This window comes from Gossypium hirsutum, chromosome A07 (assembly GCF_007990345.1).
Source record: "Gossypium hirsutum isolate 1008001.06 chromosome A07, Gossypium_hirsutum_v2.1, whole genome shotgun sequence".
Lineage (NCBI taxonomy): Eukaryota > Viridiplantae > Streptophyta > Magnoliopsida > Malvales > Malvaceae > Gossypium > Gossypium hirsutum.
In genome coordinates, this window is record NC_053430.1 from 95,665,130 (window position 1) to 95,690,083 (window position 24,954).

General features: G+C 36.3%; 4 protein-coding genes and 1 pseudogene across 9 annotated transcripts; 2 read left to right on the plus strand and 3 right to left on the minus strand.

Moving 5' to 3' along the window:
* The first annotated feature begins 186 nt into the window (after positions 1–186).
* On the plus strand, positions 187–2,587 carry LOC107955439 (chromatin modification-related protein MEAF6). 5 transcript variants are annotated; one of them, XM_016891229.2, is made up of 6 exons: positions 187–424; positions 515–609; positions 710–813; positions 1,026–1,119; positions 1,962–2,008; positions 2,169–2,587. In XM_016891229.2, exons 1-6 carry the CDS (start codon positions 406–408, stop codon positions 2,266–2,268), a joined length of 459 nt encoding a protein of 152 aa, XP_016746718.1. In that variant the 5' UTR covers positions 187–405; the 3' UTR covers positions 2,269–2,587. The 5 variants fall into 5 exon arrangements, with proteins under 5 accessions (XP_016746718.1, XP_016746719.1, XP_016746720.1 ...); XM_016891230.2 differs by having other exon boundaries at positions 190–418; XM_016891231.2 differs by having other exon boundaries at positions 192–424; positions 1,050–1,119.
* A 354-nt stretch (positions 2,588–2,941) lies between these two features.
* LOC107955437 (protein LTV1 homolog) lies at positions 2,942–6,412 on the minus strand. Of its 2 annotated transcripts, none has more exons than XM_016891227.2 (6): positions 6,245–6,412; positions 5,005–5,486; positions 4,516–4,914; positions 3,652–4,251; positions 3,399–3,526; positions 2,942–3,231 (listed from the first exon to the last, which is right to left on the minus strand). In XM_016891227.2, the coding sequence occupies exons 2-6, from the start codon at positions 5,464–5,466 to the stop codon at positions 3,228–3,230; spliced, it is 1,593 nt and encodes a 530-aa protein (XP_016746716.1). In that variant the 5' UTR covers positions 5,467–5,486; positions 6,245–6,412; the 3' UTR covers positions 2,942–3,227. The 2 variants fall into 2 exon arrangements, with proteins under 2 accessions (XP_016746716.1, XP_016746715.1); XM_016891226.2 differs by having other exon boundaries at positions 6,239–6,412.
* A 358-nt stretch (positions 6,413–6,770) lies between these two features.
* Positions 6,771–9,672, plus strand: LOC107955435 (protein root UVB sensitive 2, chloroplastic). Its single transcript, XM_016891223.2, has 10 exons — positions 6,771–6,995; positions 7,074–7,208; positions 7,388–7,476; positions 7,569–7,653; positions 7,871–7,930; positions 8,028–8,121; positions 8,203–8,300; positions 8,432–8,611; positions 8,804–8,926; positions 9,012–9,672. The coding sequence occupies exons 1-10, from the start codon at positions 6,780–6,782 to the stop codon at positions 9,435–9,437; spliced, it is 1,506 nt and encodes a 501-aa protein (XP_016746712.1). The 5' UTR covers positions 6,771–6,779; the 3' UTR covers positions 9,438–9,672.
* A 61-nt stretch (positions 9,673–9,733) lies between these two features.
* On the minus strand, positions 9,734–11,842 carry LOC107955436 (patellin-4). The gene is made up of 4 exons (XM_041116783.1): positions 10,684–11,842; positions 10,472–10,596; positions 10,232–10,373; positions 9,734–10,136 (listed from the first exon to the last, which is right to left on the minus strand). Exons 1-4 carry the CDS (start codon positions 11,446–11,448, stop codon positions 9,861–9,863), a joined length of 1,308 nt encoding a protein of 435 aa, XP_040972717.1. The 5' UTR covers positions 11,449–11,842; the 3' UTR covers positions 9,734–9,860.
* Positions 11,843–11,955: 113 nt separating this feature from the next.
* Positions 11,956–23,908, minus strand: LOC121203774 (structural maintenance of chromosomes protein 1-like; annotated as a pseudogene).
* Positions 23,909–24,954: the final 1,046 nt, after the last annotated feature.

Here is a 24,954-nt window from a genome sequence, read left to right on the forward strand (position 1 = left end):
ATAAAAAGTCAACCTTTTTTTTTTGTTTACTTTTTACCTTCAAACCAATTTACTAGGCGAATCTCAGCCGTCCAAGAGGTCATCATCCATTCAATCTCTTGGTCTTCTAGTTGCCTCGTAGCAAATTTTCTATTATGGAAAAAAAAAGGGTATTTCTAAAGCTAACCCCATCTAATAATCAAACTCGGTACAAATGGAGAAATTGTATTGGCTAGAAGATCTGACAACCTGATGTAGACAATTCGGACCCTTTTGGAAAACGGGGTCTTTTTCCTTCAAACCACGTTTGAATTTCGGAACCCGGTCCGAGTCCGACAAAGCTTTCATAATCAAGATTTTGGGAGAAACCCTAGTTTTAGATTTTTAGGGTTCTAAATAATCTCAAAAGTTTTTTCGCGCTAAAATATGGATCACAGTGGTAGCTGTTACGATACATTCTTATTTTTTTTCTAGGTAAATGTTTTAATTTCGATTGCTTTTCTTATTAAAGAAGAATTGAAATCTTGGTTTTCAGGTCAGAGAGGATCATCAAACCCGTCAGCTATGCTGGCTACTTTGCTTAGTAGAAGAGCTAAGCTTCAAGAAGAGCTTGGAAACATCGAGAGACAAGTAATTTCATATTCCCCCCTCCCCCCAATTTGGTTCAAATTAGATTATATTTTACATCACTGTTTCTGGTTTTGAATGTAAGTGGGAAAGCTAAATGCAGGTGTACGATATGGAGACTAGTTATTTACAGGATACAGGTCAATGCGGCAATGTTTTGAAAGGTTTTGAGGGGTTCCTCTCTTCATCTAATAAGAACACTGCCCTGTATGGAATGCCTGCTTTAACACTTTTTCCTTTATGTTTTTCCTCTACTTATGTGCCTATCTAATGTTATATTTTATATTATGCTTGTTTAGGATTTAAATCTGCAAAAATTGAACTTTTTAAAGTTCCATTCCTAGACATTGTCTGAAATTCCCTGAGATGAATTCAATTAAATGTAAATTTGTCTTAGGGATTTGTATGTTATGCTTCAGCCATTTATTGAAGTTGATTTGCAGCTCGAAGCGGTCCAGGAAGTTCCAGCCTGAAGACAGGCTATTCTCATTATCTTCGGTCGCTTCTCCGGTGGTGCGTATTCTTCTTTATTAAGTTGCTTTCCATCCTTTTCTTTTTTTCTTGTTTGCTGGCATAGCTACTTCCTGTTCATGTCAATTGAAGTGAAGTACATGAGATTGATTTCTCCAACTGCTTGGACCTAACTGATTACATTGTTATAACCGAAGAATGGGGCTATAGGCAATGTCAAGTTGCCTTACTTTATGTAGGATTTTGCATGTCCATTATAAGCATTTATGACTTTTAATAGGATGAAAATGTTAGAATATAAACGAGATAGCCTTTGCATTTTATCTATAGCATTTTCTTTGGTTGTAAAGGAGGGGGTGTTTCCTGTTTCTTTTTTATCCTCATTTCACGAGGGGCTCGTATCATCTTGCATTACTATCGCATACTCAGGTACAGATTGAGCAACAACCATTCTAGTACCCACAAGGAGTTCATCAACTGATTGCAACTTTGTGCAAGATTCATATTGCTATTAGTGCAACAAAATTATGTATTGATGCCCATTCTACAGAAAATCCTACCAAAAGTTTCAAACTAGATCTAGAACTGGCTGATTAAGGCCATTTCAAGTATGCAGATCCTGCTGCAATTTCAAACATGTCAGCACTTTATTTAAAGAGTGATGGATATTAGAATTACTATGACTACATATATATGTATACATGGGAATAACTCTTCATGGATACATGAAAGGCAAAATTCTCAATGAAGTAGTTTTCTTTTACTGCAGCTTATTTTCAGTAACTTCGAAGAAGCTGGAGATGTGTACAACTTATTTTCTTCAGAATTTTGTTCACTGTGAGGTTTTTCCGACTGATTTTTTGCTGCTATTGTTGTTTTTTCAGGCTGAAGAGATTGCCACTGCTAGAGATGGTGAGCCTGTAATATGCAGGTGCATCAGCACATTTCCCTTCTTGATGTTTATTGTTTGTTATTATTGTTGTTGTGTGTGTGCGTTTTAGCAGGTGGGAAATTAGACTGGTCCTGTTCGGTCTAAGGATCAAGTTTACTTTGCCAATGGGCATTAAATGCATTAATTTTGTTTTTTACAGAGGAAAACCGAAGAAGGGAAGAGGTAGAGAAGCAAAGAAAATGCGACACTTCAGTGAACCAGATTATGACTATGATGATGATCCTGATGTGACTTTATGAAATGAGTTGAATCTAACAAAGTACTTTTTGGCCTTGCCTTAATGCTTTCAAGCTTTAATGTCCAATCTTAGATGTTTTTCGTATCATAACAACCGGTGATAGCAGATGTTATTTACATGATTTTCAAGTATGCCAGATGAAAAAATGATTTTGGTTTTTCATGGTGCTCAAAATCGAATCAGGGGTTCATATGGGCAGAATGTTGAGTGATAATGTGAAGGACCCTTTACGGTCTGAATCTTCTGGGCTAGTTCTGGCAACTAGTCTCATCTTGTTTTGTTCTACTCAGCATTTTAACAGAGATTCTACTTGCTTTGGATCCTTTTTTTTTTTTTCTAAGGGGGCCAAAACCTGAAAAACTTGAGGCTTTTGGTTGAATTTGGATGATTATATGCTTGGTTTGGAACACAATAAATTGCTAAATAATCTAGAATTTTAAAGCTAAATTGGGTTTCAGTGTTGAATTGCCTGCTAATCTTGCATTTAATAGTAGCTTCTTAAATCACCAAAATCTCAAGTAGACTTGCAATTAGGGAAGTAAATGAATATATATTACTTCAATTCCGTGAAAATGTTATAGTGATAAGATCTCGACCAAGCAACAGTCTATGAATTTAATTGATGTTAAAAATAAACAAAAATAAAATATTCAAGCAACCCAGATATAAAAATATATACAAGTTTGTAGTATAATTTATAAATCAATAAAAGGCAGATATCCAAGTGTGTTTAGGGACAAACATATTGAAGTAACATTCGGACGCAGACACACTACCCAAAAAGATGCATGTAAAAGCAGAGCTCTTCCATCCTTTCCATCATTTTTCAACTCAAAAAGTATCAAATATAAAGAAAACTAACAATTTAATGGTTACCAACCATGGATGCTCCAAGACCTGAGCAGCAAATAAGAGCACCCCAATGGAAGAAACTGCCTCAAACAACAGCCATCTCAACATTCACCTATTTAAAGCAAAAATCAAAAGTCAAACCATCAATCAAATTGTCTCTTAATTGTCTATGATTGCAAGAAACAAACCAATGATACTTGGAAAAGGGGATCATAAAATTGTCAACTTAAACCAATCATTCCACACAATGTGAATTTTGTAAAACAGCAAACTACCTACATTAATCGAATGGCAGATGGGCCAGATATAGCAGCTACTTTCTGAGCTTGCTGGGTTTCACTCCGGTATAGCTCTTTCATTGCCTTTTTCATTTTCCGTGCTTCACTTCGTTCCTTTTTTATAGCAAGCTGAAAGCATATAATTCATCCATTCAGCAGTGAACAAATTAAACATCATTTCAAAGCAATTAAATACATTCCCAAGCAAATAGGGCTGAACACCATTAAAACACGCATGCAAATAGATACGATACCTTCCGTTCTTTCTTTTCCTCCTTAGTCTCCTGACCATGTTGCTTTCTCTTATGCTGTTCGGGTATTATGCTACATGCAATCTTGACTTTTTCTGCTGCAGCCTTCCTGCTATTAGGTAAAAAGTCTAGTGGGAGCTTTTCTTTTCCCCTGAGGGATATCACCTGACTTTTGGCACTCAAAGCCCCAGAAACAGTTTCAGCTAACTTCTTTTTCCTAGTTACCCCCGGAGCTTCAATTTTTCCTGGGTGGTTATCAAGGGTCGAATACGTGGAGATGATGCTCTCACAATCAAATTGTTCTGATTCATCGCTGCTTTCTTGCACAACCATCACTTTTTCATCTTCACTTTCATTTTCATAATTTTCGGCGTATTCAGCACAACGCCGCATGATATCAGCAGTTAGCTCCTTGCTTTTAGGACTTTTACTACCATGCAATAAATCAGCAGGAGCTTTATATACATCATCATGCTCCAAATCATCCATATCATTTTCATTTAGAACATTTTTCAGGTTGTCTGCCAGAAACTCTTCTTCTTCAGCCATGTAACCCTCACAATCATCATCGTCGTCATCAGAGCCATATTCTTTAAGTTCAAGCTGCAATAACCAGAGAATTCGATAAAATTATCATTAGTACCATGTTCTTGAAGTTCAATCAAAAGGAAGCAAGCAAAAGGTAAAATCTTCATGCAACATTCTAATTCAAGGAAATACACTAAACAAAATAGACATAACTAAAATTTCTCGAAATAAAACTCCTAATTTGAAAGGAAATCTTCAATTCCATAAGTTCTAAACGCACAAATTACAATGGAATCAAGAAAACCAAAATAGACTATAAATTACTCTAAAAAGACTCACAATGTCGAATTGCTCATCCAAAAGGCGCCGGGAGCGTGGCTTTTCTTCCCCTTGGTAATTCCTTACTTCATTTGCAATCTCTTGATTGCCGGATTTCGTATCAGCATTCTTAACACTGGCATCAATAAACTCAAATTCTTCAACAAAATTCAACTTCTTACCACTCTCATCACCCTCCCCTTCTTCACCAGTGTTTGCCCTAACAACAAAATCCTCCTCCAAATCCTCAACATCAGATCCAAAACGCAACAAATCACTATCATCAAGCAGAGCAGCCACTTCAGGATCAAACACTTTGTTCATCCTAGCATTAAGTGTATTTGAAGCAACACTGTAAATTGATTTCTCATTATAATTCCCTTTTGAATTTGATATCTGTACTCTTGAAGCATCATAGGCCTGAGCATAACACACAAAAACAGTAATCAAACATAAATTAATCAGAAATTACACAAAATTATTTAAAGAACACTGGTAACTTGAACCAACCTTAACATCATGAGGAAGCTGGTCAGGCTTGAACTTAGGGTTATGATAGAAAGCAGAGCCTCCACCGGTGTTTCTAATCTCTCTCAAATGAATCAAATAATTGTAACCATCATCTGGAAACCCTAGCTCCAAAATCTCCTTCCTGACATTCTCCGGCAATGCACCCTTATCGTTCACGACCATATGAGAGGAGCTTCCCAACACTCTATCATAATCGTCACCACTGTCACCATTGTCATTGGGTGCATCGGCGAATATAGAGTCCTCGTTATCATATTGACAGTCATTATAGCAATTATTATCTTCGTCAAAGACGGTGTCGAAGGAGACAGGATTATTGTCGACTCGGACAAAGACTCGGTCGCTACCAGGTGAGTCACTGTAATTGGGATCAGAAGAGTCTCGAGCAAGTAGTTGGAATGTTGCTGATTTCTTTTTATCGATGAATTTCTTTTTTCCCATTATCAGGTATTTTTCAGATACTGAAAAAATGGAACAATGAAAATAGATTTATCATCACAAATCAACAATCTCAAATAGGCTTGCAATTCCATTTCTGGTTCAATCAGCCATTAGGGTCAAAACATGGGCTGAAGCTAAGCCGAACTACCCATCCCATGACCATACAACAACTATTCTAATAAGTAAGCCGAATAAAGGTGAGCAGTCAGTTGGTTTGGTTAAAATACTCCAAAAACCGACTTAATCAACTTTGAAAAAATTGAGAACCGAGAACCAAAACAACCTTAAAGAAAACCACAATAACCAATCTGGCTTTAATTGGACGTTCAGTCAGTTAACGGAATTAACCCAGAAACTGAAATTTCTGTACAAGAGCAATATACTCGGAAAACAGAAAAGAAAAGTTGACAAAAATACTAATATGTTCCCATTTTCCCAAGATATTCTGGGGAAAAAAATTAGAAATCGTCACTGATTTAATTAAAAAAAATAGCTATAACGTTTCGCCGAATTGATGTATTGACTGGAGTTCCAACAAACACTATAATGCTTCACCAATAAGCTCATCCACTTTTATGCAAACATATGGTACAAAACAAGACCACTGTTTTTACGTGATTATCCTAAGCTTCGGCGCTAGTACAAAAGAAAATTATTAAGTACCTGCAGTAAATCTCCCTTTTTCCCAATATATATACACCAAATGCCAATTATATATACACATATAATACAGGATTAACCCAATAGATTTCAGTAGCAAAAGAAAACTTACACTTACGGTGATGATTGTGTGGGTTAATTTCAGTAGCTGTCGGCTCAGCTGTGGGTGGAGCCAACGACAACGGCAAAGGAGGCGTGGCTGTGGGCGGAGGCTAAGTAGGCAAGGGAAGCTGAGACTGAGAGGAACTGTGGAATGAAAGATATTACTTCTTCAAAGTTTTTCTTCAGCTTAGGGTTAAACTTTTTTAGTATTTTATATATAAAAAGGTAAATTATGCTATTAGTCCCTATATGATGCACAAATTAAGGGTTTAGTCCTTACTTTGTTGCTTAATATCACAAACAATCAATCTATTTTGGTTTGACTCAATTTATTTTCTCAAGTTATCTGTCGAAGTTAGCTCAATAACTGATTATGCACATTCAATAAAACTATTAAAGAGTAGATGCTGGTCACAAATTTTAAAACTGCTCTATATCTAAGACAAAAATTGAATCGTTAATTAATATAAGAGAAACATTTGTTATCTCACTTAACTCTCAAACTTACGAATTTAATTGTTAGCAGGAGGATTAATTAATGAGTCTAATTAATGTTAATGGATTCGGGTCGGGTAATAACATATCTTCGGGTTTGGGTTTTTAATAGTAGTAAGTCACATCCCATATTAAAGAAAAAACAAAAGGCAACTCCATCGTCGAAAGTGAAAACCGGAAAGCTCCCTCTTTTCGATTGCTCCGCTCGGACTTCCCCCGATTCTCGCGCCTTCAATATTTTATCTTCCCTTTGGCTCCAAATGAATTTGCTGGTAACGTTTCATACTTCCCATGGTTTGAATTTTCCTTTGTATTTATTTATTTTTATTTTGCAATTCAAAATAAAACAGGATAAGCTGAAGAGGCAAACGAAGGAGGAACCGGGTGAAGTTAAAGCACCCCAAGTCCAAGTTCCAGTTTACTGGCTCGAGACCTCCGATACTGTCTCTCGTCGTTATGAGTTTGAACCCGACGGCTACCTCTCTGTGAGTGTTATCTCTTTAACTTTAGCTTGACATTCAGACAATTTTACATATACTTGGTCTGCGAATTTAATCTTTCTTTTTCATTTCTTATTTTGGCATTCTGAACGAGTAATTGTTTTACTTGTGATTCTTTTTTTTGGGTAGTTCATGAATGTTGTTTCTTTTTCTTTTTGCTGCAGGTGAAGGTGGTTAATGATTCAAGACCAGTATACCATAGGGTGGTTGAATCTTTCCTGAATAAGTTTTTCCCCTCTGGATATCCTTATAGGTAAAATGCTTCCTTTTTACTTGTTGAATTTATGATACTGGAACCAGCCTGAGAGTGCATAATTATTAATTTTTGGTGTTTGATTTGAACAGTGTGAATGAGGGTTACCTTAGATACACACAATTTCGGGCATTGCAACACATGATAAGCGCAGCATTATCAGTTTTATCGACTCAGGTCTCCTTCTCATACCTAGAAGGATTCTGCATATCCTTGTGAAAGTAGTTCATAGATGTTGCCAAAATTTTCAAACAAAAAAAAAGGGGGGGGGATGGTGGGGAGGCAGGGTAAGACTCTGTATATTTGGGTGCGAAGATATTTAGTTGATTTCTTGGCATTTGACTACCAGCGTAATATATCAGGTCATTTCCTTACATTTCTCACTCCTTTGCAGTCACTTTTATTTGCTGCAGGCTTGCGACCTACCCCTGCGCAGGCAACTGCAGTTAGCTGGGTAAGCTTTTATTTTAGTTGAAGAATTCATACTGATTGTGTGTTTCAAATCATATACTATTTGGCTAGAGGTTTGCATTTATTTTGTTGATGAGCAGATATTGAAAGACGGAATGCAGCATATGGGAAAGCTCATATGCAGTAATTTAGGTGCAAGAATGGACTCAGAACCAAAACGTTGGAGAATTTTGGGTTTGTCTTAATTCAGTTTCTGCTGAATGTCAATGCTACCCATGTCGTATTGAATATTTGAATAAGCCTTTAATATTGCAGCTGATGTGCTCTATGATTTGGGTACTGGTTTGGAAGTTCTTTCACCTTTATGTCCTCACCTTTTTCTTGAAGTAGCAGGGCTCGGTAATTTTGCAAAGGTGATTAATCTTTGTGATTACTTTGCTTTTACGTCTAAAATTTTCCTTTTACTGTTTACTCTAAGATGAGCATATTTAGCTACATGTTAAATGCTACTGTACTTCATTGAATTTTACTTCCCTATGTGAAGGGAATGGCAGTGGTTGCTGCAAGGGCAACTAGATTACCAATATATTCTTCATTTGCCAAAGAAGGGAATCTTAGTGACCTATTTGCAAAAGGAGAGGCCATATCAACACTTTTCAACGTGGTTGGGTTAGGTGTTGGGATTCAGTTGGCATCTACTGTTTGCTCATCAATGCAAGGGAAGGTATTAAGATTATATTGGTGCTAATTTCAGCCATTTATTTTAGTTATGTTATTGAATCAAGATAAGGGTACTGCAACTTTTGGACTTGCATGCTAATCCTTTCTGTTTTGTATCCTCTAGAGTCCTTTTTACTTTGCATGTGTTTGTCATTTCATGGCAATTTGGATTGCTGATAATAATAAGAAATTGCAGTTGATTGCTGGGCCTCTTCTTTCCATCATACATGTGTTTAGTGTTGTCGAAGAAATGCGAGCTGCACCAATTAATACATTGAATCCTCAGAGGACTGCCATGATTGTGGCTGATTTTCTAAAGGTTTGTTTTGTATGGTATGAACCCTGACTTTTACATGCCTGAAAAGGTTATTCATCTGTCTGATTTTCCAATTGAACTCACTCAGACTGGAAAGGTATCTAGCCCTGCTGATCTCAGATACCGGGAAGACCTCCTATTTCCTGGACGGCTAATCGAAGATGCTGGAAATGTGAAAGTAGGAAGGGCTTTGCACAAGGTTGTCAAGCCTTCAAAGCTTCAGGAATGGAAAGAAATATTCCCGGAAGAGAAGTTTGTTTTGAGTCATGGAAATAAATGGACTGACATGTTGTTAGAACATAATGCTACCGCAGAAGATGCACTAAGAGGTTGGCTAGTTGCTGCGTACGCCACAAGCATGGAGAAGTCCTTCCATGAGCCAAGTGCTAGTATGTTGCAAGATGCTTACGACAAGATGAACAGCATTTTCACTCCATTCCTGTGTGAGCTACAGGCTAAAGGTTGGCATACCGATCGTTTTCTTGACAGAACGGGAAGCCGTTTTGCATTTTGATATCTCTTAGTTCACACCCTATTCTAAGGTAATAGATTTTGATTTGTTGAAACTAAGCTGGAAAAAGAGATACGAGGACATCTTTTGCATTTTCAGAAAGAGGATTGCATTTGTTTTAGAGAGGTAGTGATGCGCTTGTAATTTGCATGTAGATTCTAGTGTACTTGCACTAACTTGGATTGGAATTTTATGAAATTAAAAATACAGGGAAAAATCATCCCTGTTTGTTGTTTAATATTTTATCTCATCTAATCTCTATTGAATTTAACATCCGGGGCTAAAGCATGAAGAAAAGTTTAATTTAGTGCTAACCCTTGTTTGATCTCTAAGTACTCAAGTTTCATTACACTTGTGTAACTACAAAATATTTTCAATTGCCATATTTAAACAAATGAACTTTATATTTAAGATACGTACAGTGTATTATGTTTTATACAAGAGATATGTGGGAACAGTGGGTTTGGTTTTGTATCTATAGAAAACCTTCTTGCACTTGTTACTGTGATTGTGAATAAATATACTGATCATCCCTCCTTCATTTATATAATATGAGTTCCTAACACACTGTCTCTCCCCCCCTTTCTTTTCCTTGTCTTGCAACAATACCTGGTACGACCCTTCATCCTCTGGTATGAACTCCTCTTTGTATGTTACATTCCATCCCACCACTGTTACATCCCATACTACTGTCACTCCAACCTGACCATTTCATTAAAAAAACGAAGTTACATTAACCCAAAACAGGAATTTGAATCGCAGTCGTGATTTTGCTGCATTAGGTTTTGTATTTGTACCTCGGGGGCTCGAATTTCAATATGTGTTGATGCATGTGCTTTGAGATTAAGCTCGAACACTTTGTGCTCCGACAAAAACTCGCTGTCGTTGATTCTTTTGAGACCTCCATATTCAATTAGAAGGTTTTCTGGAGATATGAATCTTTTCGTTCCCAAACAAAACATATATATATATAAGCAAATGAGATGACAATGGAAAGTAACGTAGAACCAATAAAGAGAAAAATAACATATTCTTACCTCAGAAGAGTCTCAGTAACTTTCCCTGGTCTGGCAAAAATGATCTTGTTACTCGGTTTGTGAGTTATCAACCGTGAAGAAAACGACTGGGATACATAGTACCTTAAAGGAACATTTACAATTATCTGTCATTAATTAGCAATAAACAAATATGATGAGTCATCAAAGAATATGTATACATAATGGTTTGTATGTGTATGTTTTGATCTTACATATTGATGGATGATCCCAGGATAATGTTCTTCAAGCAACGTCCAACATTTTCGATAAACAGAACGAAGTTCCTTAGTGTGAGGTCCTTGAAAGTCCTTCCAATCTATTACCTGAATCAATGAGTCAGCTCCACCGGGTTCAAAGTTGAGTTCTTTTATGCACTTCTCCATTTGTTGAACTCTCCATCTTAAAAACTTGTCAGAATTCTCTTCTGATATCATTTTTTTAAGATACTGCATTGGCTTGTCTTTCAAATCGCCATAAACATGGTAAAAGACAGGGCGACCTTCCTTGTCTACGGTATTGAGGTAAGCCACTTTTTGGAATTCAGGACCGAAATTCTCTTCCAGAATTTCATCAGCCTTGAATTCCTTCCGCCATGCCAACGTCTTCCGAAGCTTCTCCAACGCCTCATGGACTACATAGTTTTTCGACTTCAAGAATTTCAACAACAGGGTATCGGTCCCTTCGTGGGGTTTGCTTGGCATCAAAGATACACCCCAGAGTTTGATCTCATTAAGCTGTTCAATCTCCGTTGTGGTCTGGTTATGGCAGGGATGAGTGTCAGGGATCCCAAACAGATAATTCCCATGCATCGCATCTTCTACTTTGAACTTGAAGTCAATCAGAGCCCTTTTTATTAGCTTTTCATCTTCATGAACCAAAAGAGGTTCTTCATAGTTTTCTTCATGTTCTTTCTCATTACCTTCATGAATATGAAGCTCCATGTTTTGGTCCAGAATCTTACCCCTGTTCTTCCCCATGGTTTTTGCTTGCAAGAATCACGATTGGATGAAAAGTTTCAAATAAAAAAGATGATTCTGTTCAAGCTTTTAAACCCAAGATGAGCTTTTCCCTAACCAACCATCTTGTATCTGGCTACCTCCAAATTTACGTCAAAATCTTCAGGGTAATAATGCATAGGCTCAGGTTTTTCAGACGATTAATTGCCAGGTTTCAAATACTTGATTATAGGTAAAACAAACAGGTTTCTTTCGTTTCTTTTTTTTTTTTGAACAACTAAAAAGGTAATCGTTTTGTTAAAAAGGAAATGGACGTTTGCATGCAGAAATATAATGATAAAACAAGAATAAACCACAAATAAAAATGAAACAATTGTCAATAAACTATTTTATTTTCCAAATTTTGCTCGTTTTATTTATCATAGAACATATTTAGTAAATCCTTGTTTACAGATTATATATATATCTGATTAAAATAATCATAATTTTCAAAACCATTTAAAAATATATTCAATACTATCATCATCATTAAAAAAACATAAAAATAGCATATCCAGAGAAATTGGGGAAAGCCCAATTTTTAGTTCGGAAACACTCAATACCCTAATAATGATTGCTAAACACCTAGACCTACCTGAAATGATTATAGATATGTCTAGCCTCTAACTTTAACTGCTCATACAGTTTTGTTCAGATACAAATAACAAGATTAACTAATTAGCATTTGGTTATGAGAATCAATCATGGTATATACAAGTATATTTTCACGATTGTAGTAAACAAAGCTAATCTACACCACAGATTATTCAACCTGTATTTTCCTTCATGACTCTCGGTATTTGGTCAAGTCAAACGTTAAAGTTCTCGAGCAGCTGTTTAAAAAAAAGAAAAAGGACAAAGTATTATAAATTGTTGTTTATGTTTGGTAGATTAGACCAGATTATCATGTAATTTTACTGGATTCAAGAAAAACAAGGTGTGGTATCAACAACTTTACCTCCTCTCTGAATCCCGATAAACCCAACCAAAGCCTCGGCCTTGTCATAAAGCTATCTTTAAGTGATATCACTATACTTTGGAAACCGCTTCCAATTTCACTGTCCTGGCTAGTCCTTGCTCCATCACATGATTTTGAACGGATGAATCCAGCTACCTTTGCAACGTTTAGATTATCCAATGCGGCATCCACTTCATCCAATATGAAAAAGGGTGAAGGCTTGTAGCTGACCCACACATGTATAAAGAGAACCAACATTAGCTCATATACAGAATATTTTTCCAAGGAACTTAGTCCATCAGATCTTCTCATAAGATGTTAAAGGAATATCCAGGCATTCTAGTATTAGGAAAATCCATTCGTAATCTTTCCTACCATTATTAAACCCACTGCAGCACTGGCAGCAGAGTCAACCAACAGTTGATAAAGGAAAAAATGAATAATATAAATCTGTCAGGTGTACCTGTGGATGGAGAAGAGTAGAGCAAGTGCTGCAACTGTTTTTTCTCCACCAGATAGTTGTTCCATATCCCTGAAGCGCTTTGTTGGCGGCATAGCTGTGTATTTGATACCGTGTAGAAAGGATCATCCTCATTTTCTAAGTTCAAATATGCTGTCCCACCCAATGGATGCGTACCACTCTTTGTTAGCTGTTTGTAAATCCTATCGATATTACTAGAAATGTGGTTGAAAGCATCCATGAACAACTCATATCTGCATAATCATTAAGAAAAGGGTCAAGCAACTAAGTTTCAAAATGTTTGGAAAAGGAACCCTTTTCCCTTACAGATGCGTATAAATATTATTGCAGGCAAAACAGCTTTCCAAAACCATCACGAGATCCAACTGTCAGTGATAAGCCATTGCCTCAGTTGCAATCAAGAAATCACTATAACAGTGCCATCACATGCATTCTTAGACCACCTAGACATCAAGTCTCACCAGGTTTAATCATTTCAAATACCATTTATTCTTTATTTAATTTATTTCTCTATGTTACCAAGATCAGAGTTGTTGCAACACAATAATGGTACCTCTTCTGCTTAACTGAATTGTATTCATCAGCTACTTGCTTCTCCTCTTTTCTGGCTAATTCAAACTCTTCAGTTACATCTCTTTCCTTCTCTTGAAGAGTCTTATATTGGTCAAGAGCCTTCAAATTGGGAGCAGTTCTTTCAATTTCCGACACTAGAGCATCAATTTTTTGTTTGAATTCTGCCTCAAGCTTCTCCCTATCAGAAGGCCTTCGATCCTGCAGAAGTGATCGATTTAACTGACTAAAATCAAACTCCTTCCCATTTGAAGATTCAGTTTCCATTGGGTCTGCAATGAGAGGAAGCTCGATGTGCTCTAAGTCACACTTTTCAATGATTTCCCCCTTCCATTCATCCAGTTGATTAATCTGAGTCTCCTGTAAAATTAAGAAAGAGATGTATTGGGCAATTTATTCAACATTTGACATATCCAAATATTAGAAAACCTGATTGTTAGGAGGAAAAGAAAATATCTTTGGACCTTAGAATTTATTTGGCGATTAAGTTTGGATATGGATGTCGTAGCAGCAGAAGCCTGCTTCTTCCATTCCTGAATTTCCTTCTCACAGTCTTCTGACTTGGATTTCCACTCTAGCAAAACAGAAACAGAGAGACGTCAAATTATACACAATGAACCAAAGCAGAGTTGTTCTGAAGAAATTAAGGGAGACAAGCAGTATAACTGAACCAAAAGAAAGTTGCAATAAGAACTCTAATATTTTCAGAACTTCAAATGGACAAAAAACCATCAGCAACCATATAAAAATGTTGAATGTTATCAATTTCACTTCATAATTCTAATAAACTCAAACTATATTAGAAAACTTTTAAAAGAAACAGTGTTATTGAGAATCAAGTTAGGAAGTCTTCAGAAGTCCCCTGCACCACTCTTAGTTCAATGTTAGGTCAGCTTTCATAAACTGAACTGCTGGGTAGGATAATCAATTAACGTACATCATGCATGTCAGACTACAGCCAGTACACAGCTGAAACTAAGGTTTTCTTTATGTATGCAATGGCTACTGAATAACATGCCAGAGATTGAGTCACTTTAAAACATGGCACATCATGATCTACAAAAGTAAATTATTAGATCCAAATATCAATGTACTGAAACATGATTAACTATAGGGGTTTGTGACCAAAAAAATTTATTTTCATACAAGAATCATTAAAAGGATTAATTTACTCAACAAAAAAATAGATGCATGATGAATGAATGGATAAAACGATACCCTTCACTTCTTCCTTCCACCGATTGATATCTTCAGAAGCCTTTTCTGTTGCCAACTTGACTTCAGCCTCTTTTTTGTGAACCAGTTTTAAATCATTTTCCAAGGAACTGATAGAAGATTCCAGCTTCTTAATTCTTGAATCTACATCTCGTTTACGCTCATACTCCAACCTGAAAGTAAGAAAGAAGGGTACATGTCAATCAGCTGTTGCACTGCCGTAGAGCAGTTTTGTGGTATGATTTTGAAATGAAAGTACTAACTAGAATAAGGTGTAATGACAAGCTACAATTGGTATATCTACAAGTTTCCGGATGTAATAATGTTATACCATAGAGAATAAAAGGTTGAAACCTTGTAAAGCAGCAAAAAGGAAAATTTCCACCTTACTTTTCATTAGATTCTCATCAAAGTGTCAAAAACAGAACAAGATGCTATCATCATAATCACAGGCCAACCAGACATCTACATAATTCAGCAGTATGCCCACCAAAACCAAATGCCATAATCCTATTTAAGGAATCGCCTAGCATCTATTAGTCACTAAATGTCATTTAGTATTTTTTTATTTTGTTTTGTTACATAAAGGATTCACCTTTCTTTAGGGCCACTTCTTAGCCAATTCAGCATAACCAGTATTACAGTAAAAAATTAGTTCATATCTACTCAAGGTTTAGTGCCTCTTCACTCGACAAGGCATTAAAGGAGCATTTTTAGGAAATTATACATTCACAATTTATCCAAAAAGCTGATATAACAAAGTGATTTCAAACATTTGACCACAGAAAAAAGGACTTGTATGCCAACAAAGTAATGCAACTACTACCCTATTCTTTTGGTAAAAAAATGTATCAAAGCAGTGTCTTCTTCCTTTCTTAACATCATTTACCATGTAAAATTAGTTCATGGAGGTCTACAGTATTACCACTTTCATGCACAGTGGCATAGTAGAGGATGACAACTACCTGGTCCTAACTTAAGCTGAAGTTATAAATTCAGATGGAATCTGAAATTCAGTATGCTACGACTTTTTACATCAAACAGACATGAAACCCTCCAGTGGCCATTATGTAAAGGAAAATGTACGAAGACTACTAAAATTGAAATACCCATTTAAGAAGGCATCATAAATATTTTCAAAGAGTACACTTATGGTTCATCAAGAAGGTTTCAATCAGCAAATAAACATATATTACATCAATGGAAACACTTATAATAGAGACAAATAGATGGAGAGAAGGAAAACATACTGATACTTCAACTTTGCAAGTTGATTACTCAAGCTAAGCCTCTCTTCTGCCATATTCTGGGCAGCCTTGAGCTGATTTTCTTCATACTCACGGATGTTTGCCACCCCTACAGACTGACTAAAACTTTTGAAAAGTCGATCAACAATTTCATTAATCCTCTTCTCCAACTTCATGATGTCTTTGCTCCTTTTATCACTCACATCTTTTAACTGCCAGCAATTAAACCATATAAGAGAAGCAACATAATACCAAAGAGAAAAGCACAATTGTCATCATAAATAACCTTTTGAATCTCAGGAGTTATATGTCCAATACAAAAGAAGCAACATAATAGCCATCATAAATCACCTTTTGAATCTCAGGAGTTATATGTCCAATCCTATCCTTAATATTCTTCTTCTCCTGCTTCAAGTTTTTAAGCTTGTCTTCTATGCTTTTCTGCAACAAAAACATTTATGTTGCGTCTATCATAGAGATCAGTTGTAATAAAGGATTAATAAACACTTGCTTGCTTATCAGCACAATCAAGAAATCATTTAAAGAATCCACTATGGTCAGATTAAATACTGTCAGCTATCGACCATAAACTGCATATATTACTTTCCCAAAACAAAAAATGAAAATAAATTTACCAATGAAATCAACAGAACTAACAAGCCATGATGCTCCTGATGGATCAAAAAGAATTATCTCTTATTCAAAACTATACATAGAGAAGAATGGCAACTACACAAACTTCAAATACCACCTTTATTGAAACATTTTCCCTTTAAAGAAAGGCATTCCATTAAAAGGCATAAGGAGAGCTGTTTATATATTGGATGGTCAAGCTACCTTCTCAATGTCAGCATATTGGATTTTCTTTTCAAGTCCACTAATTCTCCCAGATGTTTCAGACTCCTTTAGCTGCATCTCTCTAATTGATCCAAGCTCTTCCAGCTCTGATTCAAATTGTTCCTTCTTTTTTTCAAACCTGTGAAAGAATAACAGTTAATTCTATAATGAAAGGCTTGGACAAGTTAAGCATGAAAGCAACCTTCAATTTTCTTATCATCCCATTTATTCGACCTAGCTTCCATTCCACCACTTGTACCACCAGTCATTGTGCCGGACTTTGAGAGTAGAATCCCATCAACAGTTACAACTAAAGCAAGAATACAAATCTACAGATTAATATTGAGTTCTATAGAAAGGATCAAGAACTACTAAATGAAAAAGGATATTAAAGATCCACCTTTAAACCTCTCTCCAGTCCAGCTAAGAACCTTGGCTTCTTCAAGATCATCACAAACTAGAGTATTCCCAACAGCAAAAAGAACTGCCTTCTCCAAAGCAGGGTCAAATTTACGAATGTTAAGTACACAAAATGCATAGGCATATCGCTGCTCATTTTCGTTTTCAATTTTTTCTTTCACATTCTCTAATAGAGATATAGTTTTTCACTTTTACTTATATAAGACAAAATAGAACAGACTAGGGCATTATCCCATTGAGGAAGCGAAACAAATAAAGAGCAGAACCCCAGTGGCATGGAGTGTTCTGCAACCATAAAAAAGATAAAACAATATGAAGTTGTTTGTAAATTGTAAAGCAGGATGGCATGTAGAAATATTTCTCAGATAATTACAGAAAACTAATACAAGCTTCAGAAAAGGATATTGGATCACATCAAAGATAAGCTTCGCTGTGCCACCTAAGGTGCGCAACCTTTCAATGATTGGCTTAACACGCACTGATTGAAGAGGAATGAAAGTCTGAGGAGGAAGCCTTTGCTCTTTCAAATACTGTAAAGAACAATAAGGAATGCTCAAACCACCACTTTGCTTAAATATAAGTGTTAACCAACTCCAATCAAATGGAACAACAAGAACAGACTTATACCAGAACAATAGTAAATATTCCAAAAATAACCAAACCAAAACAAAAACCTAGCAATTGCAAACATATGGTTATGACTATATCACAAACTCAACAACTTTTTCAATTTTCTCTGCTTTCTTACACTCATAGAAAACATAAAAAAGGGTAAAAGTAAAGGAGCCAATTCTATAAAAGCACCAATCATCAATACACAAAAGCAACTTCAAATTTAAATTATCTGACTTATTTTCTTTCTTATCATTTCAACTCAAAATTGAGGTACAAGGAAGAAGTGAAAGTATACTCCATTGTATAACAAAACATCCAACCAGCATGCATGGGCTCAAAATGATTAATAATAATGCATACTTCATTATGCTTCTTGTTATGTGGAGTCATTCCTCTGCAATGATGTTGCCCCTGTCAATTTTCTTATAGATGCCTAAAAGGATGTTCTATTTACAAATATGTACCATACATCTTTCATTATCAAAAGATTGCCAAAAATAAGAAGGCATCATCCCATTTTATCAACAAAAAGAACAAGAAGCCAGACAGGTGAATGACTTTCATCACATAAAAGCAATCATATATATTATCGCTCACACATCTTTGTACAGTTCAAGAAGGGTCTAAATACTTGCATGCAAATATTTGAAGTTGTTAATAGCAAAATCTAGAAAAATGTGAAGATTACTAGAGAACACAGCAAATTAGCAGACCTTAATACATTCCTTTCCGGTATTTTCATCCTCTACAACAACAGCATCCATAAATCTGCCCATGGCAACAGTGACTGCAAGGTTGTACTTCTTCTGTGTTGGTCTACAAAGATCAGTCATGCGACCATGAACACCTTGAAACAGGCGTTTCAGAGTCTCAACAGCTTGAGACAACCTAGCATCCCTTTCATTTTCATGTCGATCAGCCTTCAGCTCACGTAACTGATTTTCTATTTCAGCAATTTTGGACTTGAGTTCTCATGCTTAGATCTGCATGTCAAAATTTAAAGAGGGAAGAAAAGCAGCTTAGGCACAAGATATTTCAAGATTCCAGGTACAAAAATAAACAAGAAAACGGGCAACAGAAAACACATAGGAATGTGACCTATGCACCAAATTAATTATCATCAACTTCAATAACCTGGACTTCTGATGTCTATCTTGCATTTCTCGTAGTTCCTTTTTTAATTCTGCAAGTTCGTCCTTCTGTTTAGCAGAGGTATCAAGAATCTTCTTCAGTCTAGTTCGCATTTGGTCTTCCTGTGCTTCCAACTCTTGCTCCCTATTTCTCAACTGTGGAGATTTTCTTCCAAATTTTTTTGAGCTTCAATATCAGTATGTTGTTGCCTATCGAGAAGCTCCTTCTCATCTCTTAACTTAGCAGTTTTCATCCCAGCATCCTCCTTACTGAATGTCAAGATTCCGATATTGTGTCAGTATACAGAAACTTTTCAGGCTTTGAACAGATTCACGTCTAACTTATGAAGTTTATTTGAGAAATATATAAAATTATGCATCACCAACCATTTAATGAGGTTGAAGGAAAACAAATTGCAAGGTATAACTACAATGGCCCCTTGGAAAAGGGGTTTTAATAATTCAAACAAGTTAACCAATGACTGATTAATCCTATTTATAAGAGTTTGTAGGAAATTTGAAATCATGTAAGAAAGAAAAATATCCAACTCCAACCTGCAGAGAATCAGTTAAATCATTACAATTACTCATAACAGAAAAATCAAGCGATGCCCTGGAAACAGAGGTAGATGGCAAATTTTCTTTAATGAAATGTGCTACAAGAAAGAAGGAAAAGAATACATTGAGGATAACCCAGCAGAAGTAGATGGAGAATGAGACTGAAACTGAAACTGTCAAACATATAAAAGAACCACAATCAAGAACAATAGCCAATTCTAAGGTTGAATTAGAGAGAAAACAAGTATTTGATATTTCAACCACAATAAAATCCATGCAAGCAATGAAACTAGAGAACCATGTCTTCATAAGGAGCCCAAAAGATCTTACATTTGGAAATACTCGGTAAGTTGACTATCAAGCAAAGGGAGTTTCCCTGTGCCATCGCGGCTTTTTTCATTTAACTCTTCCAACTTTGCAGTCAGATCCTGTATGCCTTTCTGTAATTCTTTTATATCATCACCATGTTTCCTCCTTTCTTCTTTTTTTCTTTCAAGCTCCTTTCGATTACTCTTGATTTTTGAATTTATACGAGACATTTCTTCATTTAATTTCAGAAGCTCAGGTTGCTGCACTCAATGAAGAAAAAAGAAAAGAAGTCCAAAACTAAGTCATAGGCCTTTATTCAACTCAATAAAATTACAGATAAATACAGAAAGATATTTAAGACTTAGAACTAGCTACCAAATAAGTAATCATTATAGATATAGAAGCACAAAGATGTACAAACATTAAAAGAATTCACGTGGACCATTGGCAGTGCATGTCACATCCATCAGAAGTTTCCATCCTAATATATCATTTCTGTTCGTATATGTGTATAACCATGCTAAACAGAGCAACAAATACAACACATTTCAGACAAGGAGCTAAGTATAAAAGGCAATCAAGAATCACTTCCAGCTACAGGTTACAAAGTATGTTTCCCCTAGCATAATCAGCCAAAACAATCTAAATTATGTTTACCATAGAGACAAGAGAGGGAAGCTTAATCCCACTTTGAACAACCTAATCGATACAGTCTGTCAAATTCTCTATTGAAGCTTACACCATATATGCCAATAGTACCAATACACATCATCATCATAAGATGACCAAGTGCCAAGTGTGGGTCCACTGTCTTCCAACTTATGACATCCTGCCTTACAAGAGCATGGTGGCAGGCGTGGCCTTCAATTTTTACAATAACAGCTGATATTTTTAGCACAACCTACATAAACTGTCCACCCAAACATTTAAAAAGATAAAAATGAGAGAGGATGGCCAGGGAACATGACATTTTTACCTCATGAACAGCTCATAACAAAATCATTTTCAAAGTGCTCAAGCATCTGTGCAAAATAACGTGTTAACCTTAGTCTAGAAATAATCTCCTAAAACTGAGATCAAACATCAAATAGAATTCCGACACTTTAAAAGAAGCAACCCAGTTACCACAAAATCCGCATACTAGACAATAGCCTTTAGTACCCAAAAAGGGCTCCAGTCCAAATCCCCCATTCTCCCACTTAACCATCTAAAGAATAGTCCAAAAAGAACTTAATCAAAGCTAATTGACAAACAGGCATTCCAACCTAGGCTAGAACAATAGCTCAGGTCCAACAATACCATTCTTCACTTGCTCAAAAGAAAAGACTTCTGATGGACTCACACTTTTATCAACTCTAATGCTTCTCTCGGAGATCCTTTTTTCACATTGAGCAATCTCCTTTAGGTATTTAGCCTGTTCCTTCTTCTTTTTAGCTGCTTCAGCTTCAAAATGTTCTAGCTCATGCATCACATCTTCACGGTTCTTTTTTTCAGAGTCGAGTTCATCAGTAATCTTGTCAATGTCCTTCTCTATGTTATGCAATTGCACAAAAACTCCTTTAAAGATTTCTGCATAATTGTACACATCAAAAGGAATTAATGCTAAAAAAGAAAACAAGCTTATAAAAGCAAGATTTGAATTAAACCACTCATTTGCAGGAAGCTTTCAGCTTCTTCCTGTCTTTCTTTTGCTTCTCTCCATCACTATTGTCCTCTTTCTTTGATAAATAAGCGCTGATTTTTCTTCAGCCCTAGCTTTTAGCTCTTCCAACTCCTCATATTTGTTCTTTACTGATTCAGAGCCCGAAATCTGCTCGAGCAGCCCTGTCAGTTCTTTGGATTTTTTGAAGCAATGGACTCGACATCACCCTAAGAACACAATTTTTTTCACCAAATTAATATATGTCTTACAAATAGCTTAACTTCACAAAATGCTATTAGTGGGTTGAGGGGAACAAAATTACCTAAAAAACAAGAAAATTCCGGCCTTAACGAGAATACCAAGTGATCTTAACTTTCCATTGTACTCCTCCACGTTGACAACACTGCTGTCGATACGGTACTCGCTACCTCCATACTAGTATGGAACGAGTGAACAGAGTCGGAGGCCACCGGCAAGCTGGTAAACTAATCGCACAAATGGCGTCGGCCACTTGTTCCTTTCACGTCGTCGAAAGCATATATTAGGGTCTCTGAGTTGCCCCCACGTAGCTGACCAGTTCGGACTCCAAGAACGAAGCTGATTTGCATCCATGAGATTGGACTTGCCTGCCCCATTCCGGATCCAATAATGGCGGGTGAAGTCGGAGAAGGACCGATAGTTTGAAGACCCTTGTAGACTTGAAGTTTCTCAAGCTCTAGGCGAAGTATTTTTCCTGGAGAAGTCAAAGACGCGGCATGGTTTGGGTTTCCTTCCTTTGAATTTGAAATGTTAGGGTTTCGGTAGTCTAGGAAGAACAATAACAACGGTAAAGGTTCTGTTTGGGATGGAGAAAATGAGATGTGAATTTCCGGGGAGAATTGGTGAAAATGGAACGTTTTAGGATTTGGGTGGAAGGGAAGTGGCGGGCGAGTTTCAGAAATTTTGGGGAGATTTTAGTGAGGTATTAGAGTTTGAGATTCCATTTCCAAACTTAACATACATAATACTCATAAAATTGCAGGAGACGTTTGTTTTTAGTGGGCTTCTGGGATAGCCTTGCAGGCCCACTTTCAACTTCACAAAGGTTTTCTTCTTTCTATGTTATGCCACTTCCAGCTTTCTATGGATAAGTCAATAGGTTTCGTTAATCTAGCCTATGGTTAGGTTGAATCGGTCAAATTATGATTTCAATCGGTTTAATAATTTTAACTGATTTGATTAAAAAATTAAAAGAAAAATTGATCCATACCAATTCCCAAATTCAATGGGATTCCAAGCTAGTCTGACCAGTCAGTCCGTATTATAGATATATATTTAATATTTTAATTATAATCTAATAAAAGAAAAAGAAAAATGGTAGTTAATTAACAAACGAAAATGTAATTACACAACTGGAAGTAACTATCATCGTGATTGGACAACACAATCTTTTCACTAATTACAATAAGCCACACCGTAAAGTTACCAGCCCCAGAAGTCCATGCAACTTGAATAAACCTAGACCCTCTCAGTCTCGTTCCATGTTTTCATATCCAATGCTGGACTCAATACCATTCTGTTTTGGGAAGCACTCATCTGTTCATTATGGGTGGCATGGTCACTGGTCTTGTTTTGTCGTGGCCGAACCCTGCTCCCACGTACTTTCCTTATCGGTTCCACAGGAGCAGCAGGATTAGCCGCAGCTGTGTCAAATTTTGAACAGTTTCCAGTCCCTCAAATTTGGAGTGACTTTGTTGATCATCATTCAGATTCAATGCCTCAAAAGGAATACATCGTCATCACTATGCTTTCTATATCATTGATAGCAAGCTTGACTGCTTGCACTTCTCCAGCATGCTCTCTGTCACTCATCCTGCAAGCACACAGGGACATTTTCGAGTTTCGCATGTAAATCGAATTTAAAGAACATGTAGTATTCACAAACTTGGTTGGAAGAAAAAAGATCACGATGCTGCTAACAAAAAGCATTTGAAAATATAATAAAAATTAAATGCAGAAGCATTCATTATCTGCATGCCTCACAGGTCAATAGCAAGTACAAATTATGGAATTATGGAAGTTTAAAATCTCCCAATACTTCTACAAGTTTAAAATTTTGTCCTATCATCCAATGATTATAGTATTGAATGACGAAAGCTACCAGCAAAATGTGGATATGTAACAAGATCTACAAACACCAACTTACATGATTACAATTAAATCATGCTTTCGTGCTAGAAGCAGAAGAATTACCTTTGCCGGTTTTGGCTCTGTTCCCTGTACTCAATATGCAGAGAGCACCTCAGGCTGTTCTGAGTTACTTCAAAATTCTTCTTTTGCTCAACAGATAAACTCCGTAATTATAGCAAATCATTACCCTGCATCCTGTGTTATGGCAGGATAATTTTCAGGGGAGGCAATGGCTCTCATATAAGATTCAGAGCTGTACAAGGGAGATGAGTTCTCATCATCATCACCCATGGCAGTTGTGCGCTTCTTTCTTTCAACTCTAGTTTACGTTAAAAAAGGAGGAAAAAAGTAAAAAAAAGCTGGAAAATTAAAGCCTTTAATGCATGATGGCTTGCATGCAATTGGAACCATCCTGGTAAGCTCGAAAGTATCCAAAAGATGACAAATTGACAATTCCTAATGTGCATGTACAAGATAATTTATGAAACATAAAATCAACAAAAAGATATAAGAAATAAAACCACATGTAGTAGGACCCTTCTTGTTAAAAGTTCTTCAAGAAACGCATATTTTTACTGTTAAAATGGATTATGAAGCATCAAAACGTCATAAGAGTAATGGGAGCATAATGAAGTAAGAATCAAAAGTAAACTTAGAAGCTTATATAGCTCGACTTAAGGACAAATAGCCTGCAAATTGGCATTTCCAGCATTTTAGTTCCATCATATATTGAGAAAATGGAGTAAAAACAGAGCTACACTTAAGAGGGAAAAAGAAACCTCACTGTTTCTAGTACCCATTCTCCAAATCATTTTAATGTGATACCAAAGAGGCTTTAGAGGCAGGGAAAGGAGTGGAAGAACAAGAATCATGTTTATGATTAATGATGGCAATTCGGTATCATCAGCACTACTAAAAGTCTAACTCCCCAAAAACATGTCAGCCTTTCAACATCAGAGCAAAAACATAAAAGTTGTATATCAGTGGATTGATAGATTCTATTAGTATGATGCCATAATGAAACTATAAATGCCATTATTGCCTAGTTATTCTCATCAAAATACCAGTAAAAACTATGTGGAACTAAACATACAAAGAAATAACCAACTTGAAAGAATATGAATCAAAGCGAAAAAAGGGTTTACCATATAAGTTTGGTGAAACACAGGTAGGTATGCAAGATCATCAGACTGTCCCCAACCACGAATCAAGTCAAAAGCTTTTTCTCTATTCTGGTGATATGTTTGCGGATTCTGGATGATCTTAACCATCTTCCAACACTTTCTCCGAAGCCACCTCGGAAGCTACCTTTCTCACATTACAGCAACAAATCAAGA

Bases quoted from the DNA above. Each gene is read 5' to 3' on its own strand.
- LOC107955439 (XM_016891229.2), top strand. The intron at 610-709 runs GTAATTTCATAT...AGCTAAATGCAG, and splicing joins TTGGAAACATCGAGAGACAA to GTGTACGATATGGAGACTAG. The intron at 2,009-2,168 runs GTGCATCAGCAC...TGTTTTTTACAG, and splicing joins GGTGAGCCTGTAATATGCAG to AGGAAAACCGAAGAAGGGAA.
- LOC107955437 (XM_016891227.2), bottom strand. From the start codon at position 5,466: ATGGGAAAAAAGAAATTCATCGATAAAAAGAAATCAGCAACATTCCAA. The intron at 4,915-5,004 runs GTTGGTTCAAGT...TGTTATGCTCAG, and splicing joins AGCTTCCTCATGATGTTAAG to GCCTATGATGCTTCAAGAGT. The intron at 4,252-4,515 runs GTGAGTCTTTTT...TGGTTATTGCAG, and splicing joins TGGATGAGCAATTCGACATT to CTTGAACTTAAAGAATATGG.
- LOC107955435 (XM_016891223.2), top strand. From the start codon at position 6,780: ATGTTAATGGATTCGGGTCGGGTAATAACATATCTTCGGGTTTGGGTT. The intron at 7,209-7,387 runs GTGAGTGTTATC...TTTTTGCTGCAG, and splicing joins AACCCGACGGCTACCTCTCT to GTGAAGGTGGTTAATGATTC. The intron at 7,654-7,870 runs GTCTCCTTCTCA...ACTCCTTTGCAG, and splicing joins TATCAGTTTTATCGACTCAG to TCACTTTTATTTGCTGCAGG.
- LOC107955436 (XM_041116783.1), bottom strand. From the start codon at position 11,448: ATGGGGAAGAACAGGGGTAAGATTCTGGACCAAAACATGGAGCTTCAT. The intron at 10,597-10,683 runs GTAAGATCAAAA...AATTAATGACAG, and splicing joins CTGGGATCATCCATCAATAT to ATAATTGTAAATGTTCCTTT. The intron at 10,137-10,231 runs GTACAAATACAA...TGAAATGGTCAG, and splicing joins TTGAAATTCGAGCCCCCGAG to GTTGGAGTGACAGTAGTATG.